The 15,812-nt window shown below is 39.6% G+C and overlaps 1 protein-coding gene across 2 annotated transcripts in view; it reads right to left on the bottom strand.

Annotated features, from left to right (window-relative positions):
• OGG1 (8-oxoguanine DNA glycosylase) overlaps positions 1-15,812 on the bottom strand; it is a 102,302-nt gene that overhangs the window by 4,276 nt on the left and 82,214 nt on the right. For both annotated transcript variants that reach the window (XM_085624273.1, XM_085624274.1), the window contains one exon: positions 1,010-1,157. In XM_085624273.1, coding sequence (XP_085480399.1) covers positions 1,010-1,157 — 148 coding nt within the window. The remainder of the gene's footprint in view (positions 1-1,009; positions 1,158-15,812) is intronic.

Below are 15,812 nucleotides of genomic sequence, written 5' to 3'. Positions count from 1 at the left end.
AGGGTTAAGGGGTAAATAATGTTCCTTCCCACTCAATGCAAAAGACACATTTACCGCTGGCTCAAATACAAGTGTGGTCTTTATGTGACCTCTTCACAACAGCATTTCAGAGAAGGATAGATCGACAGACTGGTTCACTGCTATCGCAGAACAGTAAATATCCCATGACAGACCCGCCTCCCAAAAGTACTGAGGCTTGGATTTTTCACAGTTTGGTGATTGTTATGAACAGAGCCACGCCTAATCATTCTTTTGATCTTCTTGTCCCAGACTTCTGCATCTGCAGGATAGCATAGACCTATTCAGTCCCCCTTCCACTTCTGGACTGTAGCTAGGCTTAGAGGATCAGGCCTCAACCAGCCACCAGGCTTCTGAACTCTGGCATCAAAATAAAGAAAGGACCAGGACTCGTTGAACTACCAATGCTTGTCAGATCACACTTCCAAGCCACAAGCATTACTCACCCAGGCTTGTGTTCCTCGCATCCCAGATCTAATTCACAATAACACACAGGCCTGAAAACAAGCAGCAAGAGAGGGAGGAGTTCCATCAGTGGAGCTCATTCATTTATTTCTGGGTTCAGTTTGGATACTGGTGGAAGAACTGTATGTCTAGACATATGGTAAATGGCAACTTTCAGAATATCATAAACAAGTGACTTGAATTAGAAACCACACACCTTTCATTTACTCACACTAGCCACAGTCAATGCACCTTTCCTTTCCCCACTAGAGAAATGTAATGTTGCCATCAATTTGAAATCTGTAAATGGTAAATGGAATCAGTTTCAAATCTGACGCGTACAGGTAACAAGATCTGAAAAAGATTATTTGTCAGTTTGATTACACTCACCTTATTTCCCTCTTTCTGTTAGGAGATGTGATATAGTGTCTACTCCATTCCCTTTGAACTCTAGCCCGGCAGTCAATCAAACAAGGCCCAACCATTCTGCTGCTCATCTCACAGCACGCATGCCACATCCACCCACCAGCACCACAGTCCTCCTTACCGATCTCCTTATACACCCGATCCGTCAGGCTCTTGTTGCCCGAGCCCAGCTGGGGCATGTAATCCCTTTTTGCGATCTGCCAGACGTGGGTGTCAACAGGAACCGCGCCAGGTTTATCAAGCGCCATCAAGCAAACACAGTCCGCGACCTGGAAGGAGACCATCAGCATTATAGGTACCGCTTTCATTCAGCGAAAATCACAGCACACATGTGCAACCCTGGAACAGCATGTGCCTCTGTCAGCAATGTTACTTCAATATTGATCCCCATCACACCTGTTTGAGTCTTTGAGTGCTGGGGTCTTAGAAAGAGAGCAGGGCTGCACAAGTAACTATTTTCCATTACTTGTATATTAATCGGTTTCTACTTCCACGACATCCATACAGTTCAGTAATGAAGGAATAAGAGTGAGGATACCTCCTTTTTAGGAACTTGGTCTCTTTGGTTTTTCAGGTACTGCAATGTTTCCTTCGCTCTATTTGTGAGCGGTAGGACACTCTGGAGGAGTCTGAAACATCACATGCCGGTTCCATGCACAGGATCATTCCGTTTTGTGCGTGGTTTTAAGACACACTTAGATTTAGAATTGAAGCTGCTAACACATTGAAATTATCTATGTTCTAAATACCACAGAAATGCCTCATACAGAAAAGCTAGAATACATCTGTGACGTGCTATGGAGCTAATTGTTGTAACAGTGCTCCGTCCACTGCTGGAAGTACACCGGCCGCCAGTTAAAGCAAATATTCAAGAGCATTTAAATAAATAGAGGGTGCCGTTTGTCGTGAAAAGAAAGACTGGACTCAGTGAAAATTGACACCGTTGCACCTCTTTCATGCAATGTCAATTTCAATCCCCAAAGAAGAGGTGACATCCTTACAGAGTAAGAGCAACACAAATACCCAAAGAAGAGATCACACGTTCAAAAAGAAGGATTAGCACCAATCTCCAAAGAAGAGATCACACTTTAACAGAGAAAGATCAACCAACCCCAAAGAAGAGATCACACGTTTACAGAGAAAAAACAACCAATCCCAAAGAAGAGATCACCCGTTTACAGAGAAAGATTAACACAAATCCCCAAAGAAGAGATTACACTCATACAAAGAAAGATCAACATAAATACCCAAAGAAGAGATCACACGTTTACAGAGAAAAATCAACATCAATCCTCAAAGAAGAGATCACACTCTTATAGAGAAAGATCAACAGCGATCCCCAAAGAAGAGATCACACTCTTACAGAGAAAGATCAACAACAATCTCCAAAGAAGAGATCACATGTTTACAAAGAAAGATCAACAGCAATCCCCAAAGAAGAGATCACATGTTTACAGAGAAATATCAACACAAATCCACAAAGAAGAGATCACACATTTACAGTGAAAGATCAACACCAATCCCCAAAGAAGAGATCACAAGTTTACAAAGATCAACATCGATCTCCAAAGAAAAGATCACTCATTTACAGTGAAAGATCAACACCAACCCCCAAAGAAGAGATGACACTCTTACAGTGAAAGATCAACACCAACCCCCAATGAAGAGATGCCACTCTTACAGTGAAAGATCAACACCAATCCCCAAATAAGAGATCACAAGTTTAGAAAGATCAATATCGATCTCCAAAGAAAAGATCACACATTTACAGTGAAAGATCAACACCAATCCCCAAAGAAGAGATCACACGTTTACAGAGAAAGATCAACACCAATCCCCAAAGAAGAGATCACACTCTTACAAAGAAAGATCAACATCAATCCCCAAAGAAGAGATCACATGTTTACAGTGAAAGATCAACACCAAACCCCAAAGAAGAGATTGCATGTTTACAGTTAAAGATCAACACCAGTCCACAAAGAAGAGATCACCCGTTTACAGAGAAAGATCAACACCAATCCCCAAAGAAGAGATCACACACTTACAAAGAAATATCAACACCAATCCCCGAAGAAGAGATCACACTCTTACAGAGAAAGATCAACATCAATCCCCAGAGAAGAGATCACACTCTTACAGAGAAAGATCAACAGAAATACCCGAAGAAGAGATCACATATTTACAAAGAAAGATCAACACCAATCCCAAAGAAGAGATCACATGTTTACAGTTAAAGATCAACACAAGTCCAAAAAGAAAGATCAACACCAAGCCCCAATGACGAGATCACACTTTGACAGAGAAAGATCAACAGAAATACCCAAAGAAGAGATCACACGTTTACGGTGAAAGAGCAACACCAATCCCCAAAGAAGAGATCACACGTTTACAGAGAAAGATCAACACCGATCCCCAAAGAAGAGATCACACTCTTGCAGTGAAAGATCAACACCAATCCCCAAAGATGAGATCACACTCTTACAGTGAAAGATCAACACCGATCTCCAAAGAAGAGATCACACATTTACAGAGAAAGATCAACACCAATCCTCAAAGAAGAGACCACACTCTTGCAGTGAAAGATCAACATCGATCCCCAAAGAAGAGATCACATGTTTACAGAGAAAGATCAACACCAATCCACAAAGAAGAAATCACACATTTACAGTGAAAAATCAATCAATCCCAAAGAGGAGATCAGACGTTTACAGAGAAAGATCAACACCAATACCCAAAGAAGAGATCACACTCTTACGGTGAAGGATCAACACAAAATCCCAAAGAAGAGATCACACGTTTAGAGTGAAAGATCAACACCAAACCCCAAAGAAGAGATCACACATTTACAGTTAAAGATCAACACCAGTCCACAAAGAAAGATCAACACCAAAACCCAAAGAAGAGATCACACTCTTACAAAGAAAGATCAACACCAATCCCCAAAGAAGAGATCACACTCATACAAAGAAATATCAACACCAATCCCGAAGAAGAGATCACACTCTTACAGAGAAAGAACATCAGTCCCCAAAGAAGAGATCACACGTTTACAAAGAAAGATCAACCAATCCTAAAGAGGATATCACCCATTTACAGAGAAAGATCAATACCAATCCCAAAGAAGAGATCACATGTTTACAAAGAAAGATCAACATCAATCCCCAAAGAGATCACATGTTTATAGAGAAAGATCAACACCAATCCCCAAAGGAGAGATCACACTCTTACAGAGAAAGATAAACAGAAATACCCAAAGAAGAGATCACACGTTTATGGTGAAAGATCACCACCAATCCCCAAAGAAGAGATCACACTCTCACAGTGAAAGATCAACACCAGTCCACAAAGAAAGATCAACACCAATACCCAAAGAAGATCAGATTTTTACAGAGAAAGATCAACATCAATCCCCAAAGAAGAGATCACATGTTTACAAAGAAAGATCAACATCAATCCCCCAAAGAGATCACATGTTTATAGAGAAAGATCAACATCAATCCCCAAAGAAGAGATCACACTCTTACAGAGAAAGATCAACCGAAACACCCAAAGAAGAGATCACACGTTTACAGAGAAAGATCAACACCAGTCCACAAAGAAAGATCAACACCAATCCCCAAAGAAGAGATCAGACCTTTACAGAGAAAGATCAATACCAATCCCCAAAGAAGAGATTACACGTTTACAGAGAAAGATCAACACCAATCCCCAAAGAAGAAATCACACTCTTGCAAAGAAATATCAACACCAATCCCGAAGAAGATATCACACTCTTACAGAGAAAGATCAACCAGTACCAAAGAAGAGATAACCCATTTACAGAGAAAGATCAACATCAATCCCAAAGAAGAGATCACACGTTTACAGAGAAAGATCAACACCAATCCCCGAAGAAGAGATCACATGTTTACAGAAAAAGATCAACACCAATCCCCAAAGAAGAGATCACACTCTTGCAGTGAAAGATCAACAGCAATCCCCAAAGAAGAGATCACATGTTTACAGAGAAAGATCAACACCAATCCCCGAAGAAGAGATCACATGTTTACAGAGAAAGATCAACACCAATCCCCAAAGAAGAGTTCACACTCTTACAAAGAAAGATCAACACCAATCTCCAAAGAAAAGATCAGACATTAAAAGAGAAAGATCAACACCAATCCCAAAGAAGAGATCACATGTTTACAGAGAAAGATCAACACCAATCCCCAAAGAAGAGATCACACTCTTGCAGTGAAAGATCAACACCAATCCCCAAAGAAGAGATCACACTCTTGCAGTGAAAGATCAACACCAATCCCTAAAGAAGAGATCACACTCTTGCAGTGAAAGGTCAACACCAATCCCTAAAGAAGAGATCACACTCTTGCAGTGAAAGATCAACACCAATCCCTAAAGAAGAGATCACACTCTTGCAGTGAAAGATCAACACCAATCCCCAAAGATGAGATCACACTCTTACAGTGAAAGATCAACACCGATCTCCAAAGAAGAGATCACACATTTACAGAGAAAGATCAACACCAATCCTCAAAGAAGAGATCACACTCTTGCAGTGAAAGATCAACATTAATCCCCAAAGAAGAGATCACATGTTTACAGAGAAAGATCAACACCAATCCACAAAGAAGAAATCACACATTTACAGTGAAAAATCAATCAATCCCAAAGAGGAGATCAGACGTTTACAGAGAAAGATCAACACCAATACCCAAAGAAGAGATCACACTCTTACGGTGAAGGATCAACACAAAATCCCAAAGAAGAGATCACACGTTTAGAGTGAAAGATCAACACCAAACCCCAAAGAAGAGATCACACATTTACAGTTAAAGATCAACACCAGTCCACAAAGAAAGATCAACACCAAAACCCAAAGAAGAGATCACACTCTTACAAAGAAAGATCAACACCAATCCCCAAAGAAGAGATCACACTCATACAAAGAAATATCAACACCAATCCCGAAGAAGAGATCACACTCTTACAGAGAAAGAACATCAGTCCCCAAAGAAGAGATCACACGTTTACAAAGAAAGATCAACCAATCCTAAAGAGGATATCACCCATTTACAGAGAAAGATCAATACCAATCCCAAAGAAGAGATCACATGTTTACAAAGAAAGATCAACATCAATCCCCAAAGAGATCACATGTTTATAGAGAAAGATCAACACCAATCCCCAAAGGAGAGATCACACTCTTACAGAGAAAGATAAACAGAAATACCCAAAGAAGAGATCACACGTTTATGGTGAAAGATCACCACCAATCCCCAAAGAAGAGATCACACTCTTACAGTGAAAGATCAACACCAGTCCACAAAGAAAGATCAACACCAATACCCAAAGAAGATCAGATTTTTACAGAGAAAGATCAACATCAATCCCCAAAGAAGAGATCACATGTTTACAAAGAAAGATCAACATCAATCCCCCAAAGAGATCACATGTTTATAGAGAAAGATCAACATCAATCCCCAAAGAAGAGATCACACTCTTACAGAGAAAGATCAACCGAAACACCCAAAGAAGAGATCACACGTTTACAGAGAAAGATCAACACCAGTCCACAAAGAAAGATCAACACCAATCCCCAAAGAAGAGATCAGACCTTTACAGAGAAAGATCAATACCAATCCCCAAAGAAGAGATTACACGTTTACAGAGAAAGATCAACACCAATCCCCAAAGAAGAAATCACACTCTTGCAAAGAAATATCAACACCAATCCCGAAGAAGATATCACACTCTTACAGAGAAAGATCAACCAGTACCAAAGAAGAGATAACCCATTTACAGAGAAAGATCAACATCAATCCCAAAGAAGAGATCACACGTTTACAGAGAAAGATCAACACCAATCCCCGAAGAAGAGATCACATGTTTACAGAGAAAGATCAACACCAATCCCCAAAGAAGAGATCACACTCTTGCAGTGAAAGATCAACAGCAATCCCCAAAGAAGAGATCACATGTTTACAGAGAAAGATCAACACCAATCCCCGAAGAAGAGATCACATGTTTACAGAGAAAGATCAACACCAATCCCCAAAGAAGAGTTCACACTCTTACAAAGAAAGATCAACACCAATCTCCAAAGAAAAGATCAGACATTAAAAGAGAAAGATCAACACCAATCCCAAAGAAGAGATCACATGTTTACAGAGAAAGATCAACACCAATCCCCAAAGAAGAGATCACACTCTTGCAGTGAAAGATCAACACCAATCCCCAAAGAAGAGATCACACTCTTGCAGTGAAAGATCAACACCAATCCCTAAAGAAGAGATCACACTCTTGCAGTGAAAGGTCAACACCAATCCCTAAAGAAGAGATCACACTCTTGCAGTGAAAGATCAACACCAATCCCTAAAGAAGAGATCACACTCTTGCAGTGAAAGATCAACACCAATCCCCAAAGATGAGATCACACTCTTACAGTGAAAGATCAACACCGATCTCCAAAGAAGAGATCACACATTTACAGAGAAAGATCAACACCAATCCTCAAAGAAGAGATCACACTCTTGCAGTGAAAGATCAACATTGATCCCCAAAGAAGAGATCACATGTTTACAGAGAAAGATCAACACCAATCCACAAAGAAGAAATCACACATTTACAGTGAAAAATCAATCAATCCCAAAGAGGAGATCAGACGTTTACAGAGAAAGATCAACACCAATACCCAAAGAAGAGATCACACTCTTACCGTGAAAGATCAACACCAAACCCCAAAGAAGAGATCACACGTTTACAGTTAAAGATCAACACCAGTCCACAAAGAAAGATCAACACCAAACCCCAAAGAAGAGATCACACTCTTACAAAGAAAGATCCACACCAATCCCCAACGAAGAGATCACACTCATACAAAGAAATATCAACACCAATCCCGAAGAAGAGATCACACTCTTACAGAGAAAGAACATCAGTCCCCAAAGAAGAGATCACACGTTTAAAAAGAAAGATCAACCAATCCTAAAGAGGAGATCACCCATTTACAGAGAAAGATCAACACCAATCCCAAAAAAGAGATCACATGTTTACAAAGAAAGATCAACATCAATCCCCAAAGAGATCACACGTTTATAGAGAAAGATCAACACCAATCCCCAAAGGAGAGATCACACTCTTACAGAGAAAGATAAACAGAAATACCCAAAGAAGATCAGATGTTTACAGAGAAAGATCAACATCAATCCCCAAAGAAGAGATCACATGTTTACAAAGAAAGATCAACATCATTCCCCAAAGAGATCACATGTTTATAGAGAAAGATCAACACCAATCCCCAAAGAAGAGATCACACTCTTACAGAGAAAGATCAACTGAAATACCCAAAGAAGAGATCACACGTTTACAGAGAAAGATCAACACCAGTCCACAAAGAAAGATCAACACCAATCCCCAAAGAAGAGATCAGACCTTTACAGAGAAAGATCAATACCAATCCCCAAAGAAGAGATCACATGTTTACAGAGAAAGATCAACACCAATCCCCAAACAAGAGATCACACTCTTACAAAGAAATATCAACACCAATCCCGAAGAAGATATCACACTCTTACAGAGAAAGATCAACCAGTACCAAAGAAGAGATAACCCATTTAAAGAGAAAGATCAACACCAATCCCAAAGAAGAGATCACACGTTTACAGAGAAAGATCAACACCAATCCCCGAAGAAGAGATCACATGTTTACAGAGAAAGATCAACACCAATCCCCAAAGAAGAGATCACACATTTACAGTGAAAGATCAACACCAATCCCCAAAGAAGAGATCACAAGTTTACAAAGATCAACATCGATCTCCAAAGAAAAGATCACTCATTTACAGTGAAAGATCAACACCAACCCCCAAAGAAGAGATGACACTCTTACAGTGAAAGATCAACACCAACCCCCAATGAAGAGATGCCACTCGTACAGTGAAAGATCAACACCAATCCCCAAATAAGAGATCACAAGTTTAGAAAGATCAATATCGATCTCCAAAGAAAAGATCACACATTTACAGTGAAAGATCAACACCAATCCCCAAAGAAGAGATCACACGTTTACAGAGAAAGATCAACACCAATCCCCAAAGAAGAGATCACACTCTTACAAAGAAAGATCAACATCAATCCCCAAAGAAGAGATCACATGTTTACAGTGAAAGATCAACACCAAACCCCAAAGAAGAGATTGCATGTTTACAGTTAAAGATCAACACCAGTCCACAAAGAAGAGATCACCCGTTTACAGAGAAAGATCAACACCAATCCCCAAAGAAGAGATCACACACTTACAAAGAAATATCAACACCAATCCCCGAAGAAGAGATCACACTCTTACAGAGAAAGATCAACATCAATCCCCAGAGAAGAGATCACACTCTTACAGAGAAAGATCAACAGAAATACCCGAAGAAGAGATCACATATTTACAAAGAAAGATCAACACCAATCCCAAAGAAGAGATCACATGTTTACAGTTAAAGATCAACACAAGTCCAAAAAGAAAGATCAACACCAAGCCCCAATGACGAGATCACACTTTGACAGAGAAAGATCAACAGAAATACCCAAAGAAGAGATCACACGTTTACGGTGAAAGAGCAACACCAATCCCCAAAGAAGAGATCACACGTTTACAGAGAAAGATCAACACCGATCCCCAAAGAAGAGATCACACTCTTGCAGTGAAAGATCAACACCAATCCCCAAAGATGAGATCACACTCTTACAGTGAAAGATCAACACCGATCTCCAAAGAAGAGATCACACATTTACAGAGAAAGATCAACACCAATCCTCAAAGAAGAGACCACACTCTTGCAGTGAAAGATCAACATCGATCCCCAAAGAAGAGATCACATGTTTACAGAGAAAGATCAACACCAATCCACAAAGAAGAAATCACACATTTACAGTGAAAAATCAATCAATCCCAAAGAGGAGATCAGACGTTTACAGAGAAAGATCAACACCAATACCCAAAGAAGAGATCACACTCTTACGGTGAAGGATCAACACAAAATCCCAAAGAAGAGATCACACGTTTAGAGTGAAAGATCAACACCAAACCCCAAAGAAGAGATCACACATTTACAGTTAAAGATCAACACCAGTCCACAAAGAAAGATCAACACCAAAACCCAAAGAAGAGATCACACTCTTACAAAGAAAGATCAACACCAATCCCCAAAGAAGAGATCACACTCATACAAAGAAATATCAACACCAATCCCGAAGAAGAGATCACACTCTTACAGAGAAAGAACATCAGTCCCCAAAGAAGAGATCACACGTTTACAAAGAAAGATCAACCAATCCTAAAGAGGATATCACCCATTTACAGAGAAAGATCAATACCAATCCCAAAGAAGAGATCACATGTTTACAAAGAAAGATCAACATCAATCCCCAAAGAGATCACATGTTTATAGAGAAAGATCAACACCAATCCCCAAAGGAGAGATCACACTCTTACAGAGAAAGATAAACAGAAATACCCAAAGAAGAGATCACACGTTTATGGTGAAAGATCACCACCAATCCCCAAAGAAGAGATCACACTCTTACAGTGAAAGATCAACACCAGTCCACAAAGAAAGATCAACACCAATACCCAAAGAAGATCAGATTTTTACAGAGAAAGATCAACATCAATCCCCAAAGAAGAGATCACATGTTTACAAAGAAAGATCAACATCAATCCCCCAAAGAGATCACATGTTTATAGAGAAAGATCAACATCAATCCCCAAAGAAGAGATCACACTCTTACAGAGAAAGATCAACCGAAACACCCAAAGAAGAGATCACACGTTTACAGAGAAAGATCAACACCAGTCCACAAAGAAAGATCAACACCAATCCCCAAAGAAGAGATCAGACCTTTACAGAGAAAGATCAATACCAATCCCCAAAGAAGAGATTACACGTTTACAGAGAAAGATCAACACCAATCCCCAAAGAAGAAATCACACTCTTGCAAAGAAATATCAACACCAATCCCGAAGAAGATATCACACTCTTACAGAGAAAGATCAACCAGTACCAAAGAAGAGATAACCCATTTACAGAGAAAGATCAACATCAATCCCAAAGAAGAGATCACACGTTTACAGAGAAAGATCAACACCAATCCCCGAAGAAGAGATCACATGTTTACAGAAAAAGATCAACACCAATCCCCAAAGAAGAGATCACACTCTTGCAGTGAAAGATCAACAGCAATCCCCAAAGAAGAGATCACATGTTTACAGAGAAAGATCAACACCAATCCCCGAAGAAGAGATCACATGTTTACAGAGAAAGATCAACACCAATCCCCAAAGAAGAGTTCACACTCTTACAAAGAAAGATCAACACCAATCTCCAAAGAAAAGATCAGACATTAAAAGAGAAAGATCAACACCAATCCCAAAGAAGAGATCACATGTTTACAGAGAAAGATCAACACCAATCCCCAAAGAAGAGATCACACTCTTGCAGTGAAAGATCAACACCAATCCCCAAAGAAGAGATCACACTCTTGCAGTGAAAGATCAACACCAATCCCTAAAGAAGAGATCACACTCTTGCAGTGAAAGGTCAACACCAATCCCTAAAGAAGAGATCACACTCTTGCAGTGAAAGATCAACACCAATCCCTAAAGAAGAGATCACACTCTTGCAGTGAAAGATCAACACCAATCCCCAAAGATGAGATCACACTCTTACAGTGAAAGATCAACACCGATCTCCAAAGAAGAGATCACACATTTACAGAGAAAGATCAACACCAATCCTCAAAGAAGAGATCACACTCTTGCAGTGAAAGATCAACATTAATCCCCAAAGAAGAGATCACATGTTTACAGAGAAAGATCAACACCAATCCACAAAGAAGAAATCACACATTTACAGTGAAAAATCAATCAATCCCAAAGAGGAGATCAGACGTTTACAGAGAAAGATCAACACCAATACCCAAAGAAGAGATCACACTCTTACGGTGAAGGATCAACACAAAATCCCAAAGAAGAGATCACACGTTTAGAGTGAAAGATCAACACCAAACCCCAAAGAAGAGATCACACATTTACAGTTAAAGATCAACACCAGTCCACAAAGAAAGATCAACACCAAAACCCAAAGAAGAGATCACACTCTTACAAAGAAAGATCAACACCAATCCCCAAAGAAGAGATCACACTCATACAAAGAAATATCAACACCAATCCCGAAGAAGAGATCACACTCTTACAGAGAAAGAACATCAGTCCCCAAAGAAGAGATCACACGTTTACAAAGAAAGATCAACCAATCCTAAAGAGGATATCACCCATTTACAGAGAAAGATCAATACCAATCCCAAAGAAGAGATCACATGTTTACAAAGAAAGATCAACATCAATCCCCAAAGAGATCACATGTTTATAGAGAAAGATCAACACCAATCCCCAAAGGAGAGATCACACTCTTACAGAGAAAGATAAACAGAAATACCCAAAGAAGAGATCACACGTTTATGGTGAAAGATCACCACCAATCCCCAAAGAAGAGATCACACTCTTACAGTGAAAGATCAACACCAGTCCACAAAGAAAGATCAACACCAATACCCAAAGAAGATCAGATTTTTACAGAGAAAGATCAACATCAATCCCCAAAGAAGAGATCACATGTTTACAAAGAAAGATCAACATCAATCCCCCAAAGAGATCACATGTTTATAGAGAAAGATCAACATCAATCCCCAAAGAAGAGATCACACTCTTACAGAGAAAGATCAACCGAAACACCCAAAGAAGAGATCACACGTTTACAGAGAAAGATCAACACCAGTCCACAAAGAAAGATCAACACCAATCCCCAAAGAAGAGATCAGACCTTTACAGAGAAAGATCAATACCAATCCCCAAAGAAGAGATTACACGTTTACAGAGAAAGATCAACACCAATCCCCAAAGAAGAAATCACACTCTTGCAAAGAAATATCAACACCAATCCCGAAGAAGATATCACACTCTTACAGAGAAAGATCAACCAGTACCAAAGAAGAGATAACCCATTTACAGAGAAAGATCAACATCAATCCCAAAGAAGAGATCACACGTTTACAGAGAAAGATCAACACCAATCCCCGAAGAAGAGATCACATGTTTACAGAGAAAGATCAACACCAATCCCCAAAGAAGAGATCACACTCTTGCAGTGAAAGATCAACAGCAATCCCCAAAGAAGAGATCACATGTTTACAGAGAAAGATCAACACCAATCCCCGAAGAAGAGATCACATGTTTACAGAGAAAGATCAACACCAATCCCCAAAGAAGAGTTCACACTCTTACAAAGAAAGATCAACACCAATCTCCAAAGAAAAGATCAGACATTAAAAGAGAAAGATCAACACCAATCCCAAAGAAGAGATCACATGTTTACAGAGAAAGATCAACACCAATCCCCAAAGAAGAGATCACACTCTTGCAGTGAAAGATCAACACCAATCCCCAAAGAAGAGATCACACTCTTGCAGTGAAAGATCAACACCAATCCCTAAAGAAGAGATCACACTCTTGCAGTGAAAGGTCAACACCAATCCCTAAAGAAGAGATCACACTCTTGCAGTGAAAGATCAACACCAATCCCTAAAGAAGAGATCACACTCTTGCAGTGAAAGATCAACACCAATCCCCAAAGATGAGATCACACTCTTACAGTGAAAGATCAACACCGATCTCCAAAGAAGAGATCACACATTTACAGAGAAAGATCAACACCAATCCTCAAAGAAGAGATCACACTCTTGCAGTGAAAGATCAACATTGATCCCCAAAGAAGAGATCACATGTTTACAGAGAAAGATCAACACCAATCCACAAAGAAGAAATCACACATTTACAGTGAAAAATCAATCAATCCCAAAGAGGAGATCAGACGTTTACAGAGAAAGATCAACACCAATACCCAAAGAAGAGATCACACTCTTACCGTGAAAGATCAACACCAAACCCCAAAGAAGAGATCACACGTTTACAGTTAAAGATCAACACCAGTCCACAAAGAAAGATCAACACCAAACCCCAAAGAAGAGATCACACTCTTACAAAGAAAGATCCACACCAATCCCCAACGAAGAGATCACACTCATACAAAGAAATATCAACACCAATCCCGAAGAAGAGATCACACTCTTACAGAGAAAGAACATCAGTCCCCAAAGAAGAGATCACACGTTTAAAAAGAAAGATCAACCAATCCTAAAGAGGAGATCACCCATTTACAGAGAAAGATCAACACCAATCCCAAAAAAGAGATCACATGTTTACAAAGAAAGATCAACATCAATCCCCAAAGAGATCACACGTTTATAGAGAAAGATCAACACCAATCCCCAAAGGAGAGATCACACTCTTACAGAGAAAGATAAACAGAAATACCCAAAGAAGATCAGATGTTTACAGAGAAAGATCAACATCAATCCCCAAAGAAGAGATCACATGTTTACAAAGAAAGATCAACATCATTCCCCAAAGAGATCACATGTTTATAGAGAAAGATCAACACCAATCCCCAAAGAAGAGATCACACTCTTACAGAGAAAGATCAACTGAAATACCCAAAGAAGAGATCACACGTTTACAGAGAAAGATCAACACCAGTCCACAAAGAAAGATCAACACCAATCCCCAAAGAAGAGATCAGACCTTTACAGAGAAAGATCAATACCAATCCCCAAAGAAGAGATCACATGTTTACAGAGAAAGATCAACACCAATCCCCAAACAAGAGATCACACTCTTACAAAGAAATATCAACACCAATCCCGAAGAAGATATCACACTCTTACAGAGAAAGATCAACCAGTACCAAAGAAGAGATAACCCATTTAAAGAGAAAGATCAACACCAATCCCAAAGAAGAGATCACACGTTTACAGAGAAAGATCAACACCAATCCCCGAAGAAGAGATCACATGTTTACAGAGAAAGATCAACACCAATCCCCAAAGAAGAGATCACACTCTTGCAGTGAAAGATCAACAGCAATCCCAAAAGAAGGGATCACATGTTTACAGAGAAAGATCAACACCAATCCCCGAAGAAGAGATCACATGTTTATAGAGAAAGATCAACACCAATCCCCAAAGAAGAGTTCACACTCTTACAAAGAAAGATCAACACCAATTTCCAAAGAAAAGATCAGACGTTTAAAGAGAAAGATCAACACCAATCCCAAAGAAGAGATCACATGTTTACAGAGAAAGATCAACACCAATCCCCAAAGAAGAGATCACACTCTTGCAGTGAAAGATCAACACCAATCCCCAAAGAAGAGATCACACTCTTGCAGTGAAAGATCAACACCAATCCCTAAAGAAGAGATCACACTCTTGCAGTGAAAGATCAACACCAATCCCTAAAGAAGAGATCACACTCTTGCAGTGAAAGATCCACACCAATCCCTAAAGAAGAGATCACACTCTTGCAGTGAAAGATCAACACCAATCCCCAAAGAAGAGATCACACTCTTGCAGTGAAAGATCAACACCAATCCCCAAAGAAGAGATCACACTCTTGCAGTGAAAGATCAACACCAATCCCCAATGAGGAATTAGACCACTTCGCCAGGAAGGGAGAATGAAATTCCTTTGGTAGCCAATCAGCATGGCTCAGGTTTACAGGGGAACCTTCCCAATCATTACGTTTGCTGTATTAATGTAAGGGGTTTTCCTTCTGAAGGAACAAACACCAAATGAAACTTTTTTTGTACCACTGCCTTATTATATTATACACACTCAGACAATTCCGGCACTTTTCTTTTTTTATGATATATATACAAAAACATTTATGCATAGTTTCATTATGTTTTGTTAACCAACTCTTTGTTTTTTAAGAATGAGTAACATGTGAGTGTTATCTACTATTCCACCAGAAACCAGTTTCA

The sequence above is a fragment of the Triturus cristatus genome, chromosome 9 (genome assembly GCF_964204655.1).
Source record: "Triturus cristatus chromosome 9, aTriCri1.1, whole genome shotgun sequence".
NCBI lineage: Eukaryota > Metazoa > Chordata > Amphibia > Caudata > Salamandridae > Triturus > Triturus cristatus.
The sequence above is the reverse complement of the archived record's forward strand: the minus strand, read 5'-3'. Positions and strand labels throughout refer to the sequence as shown.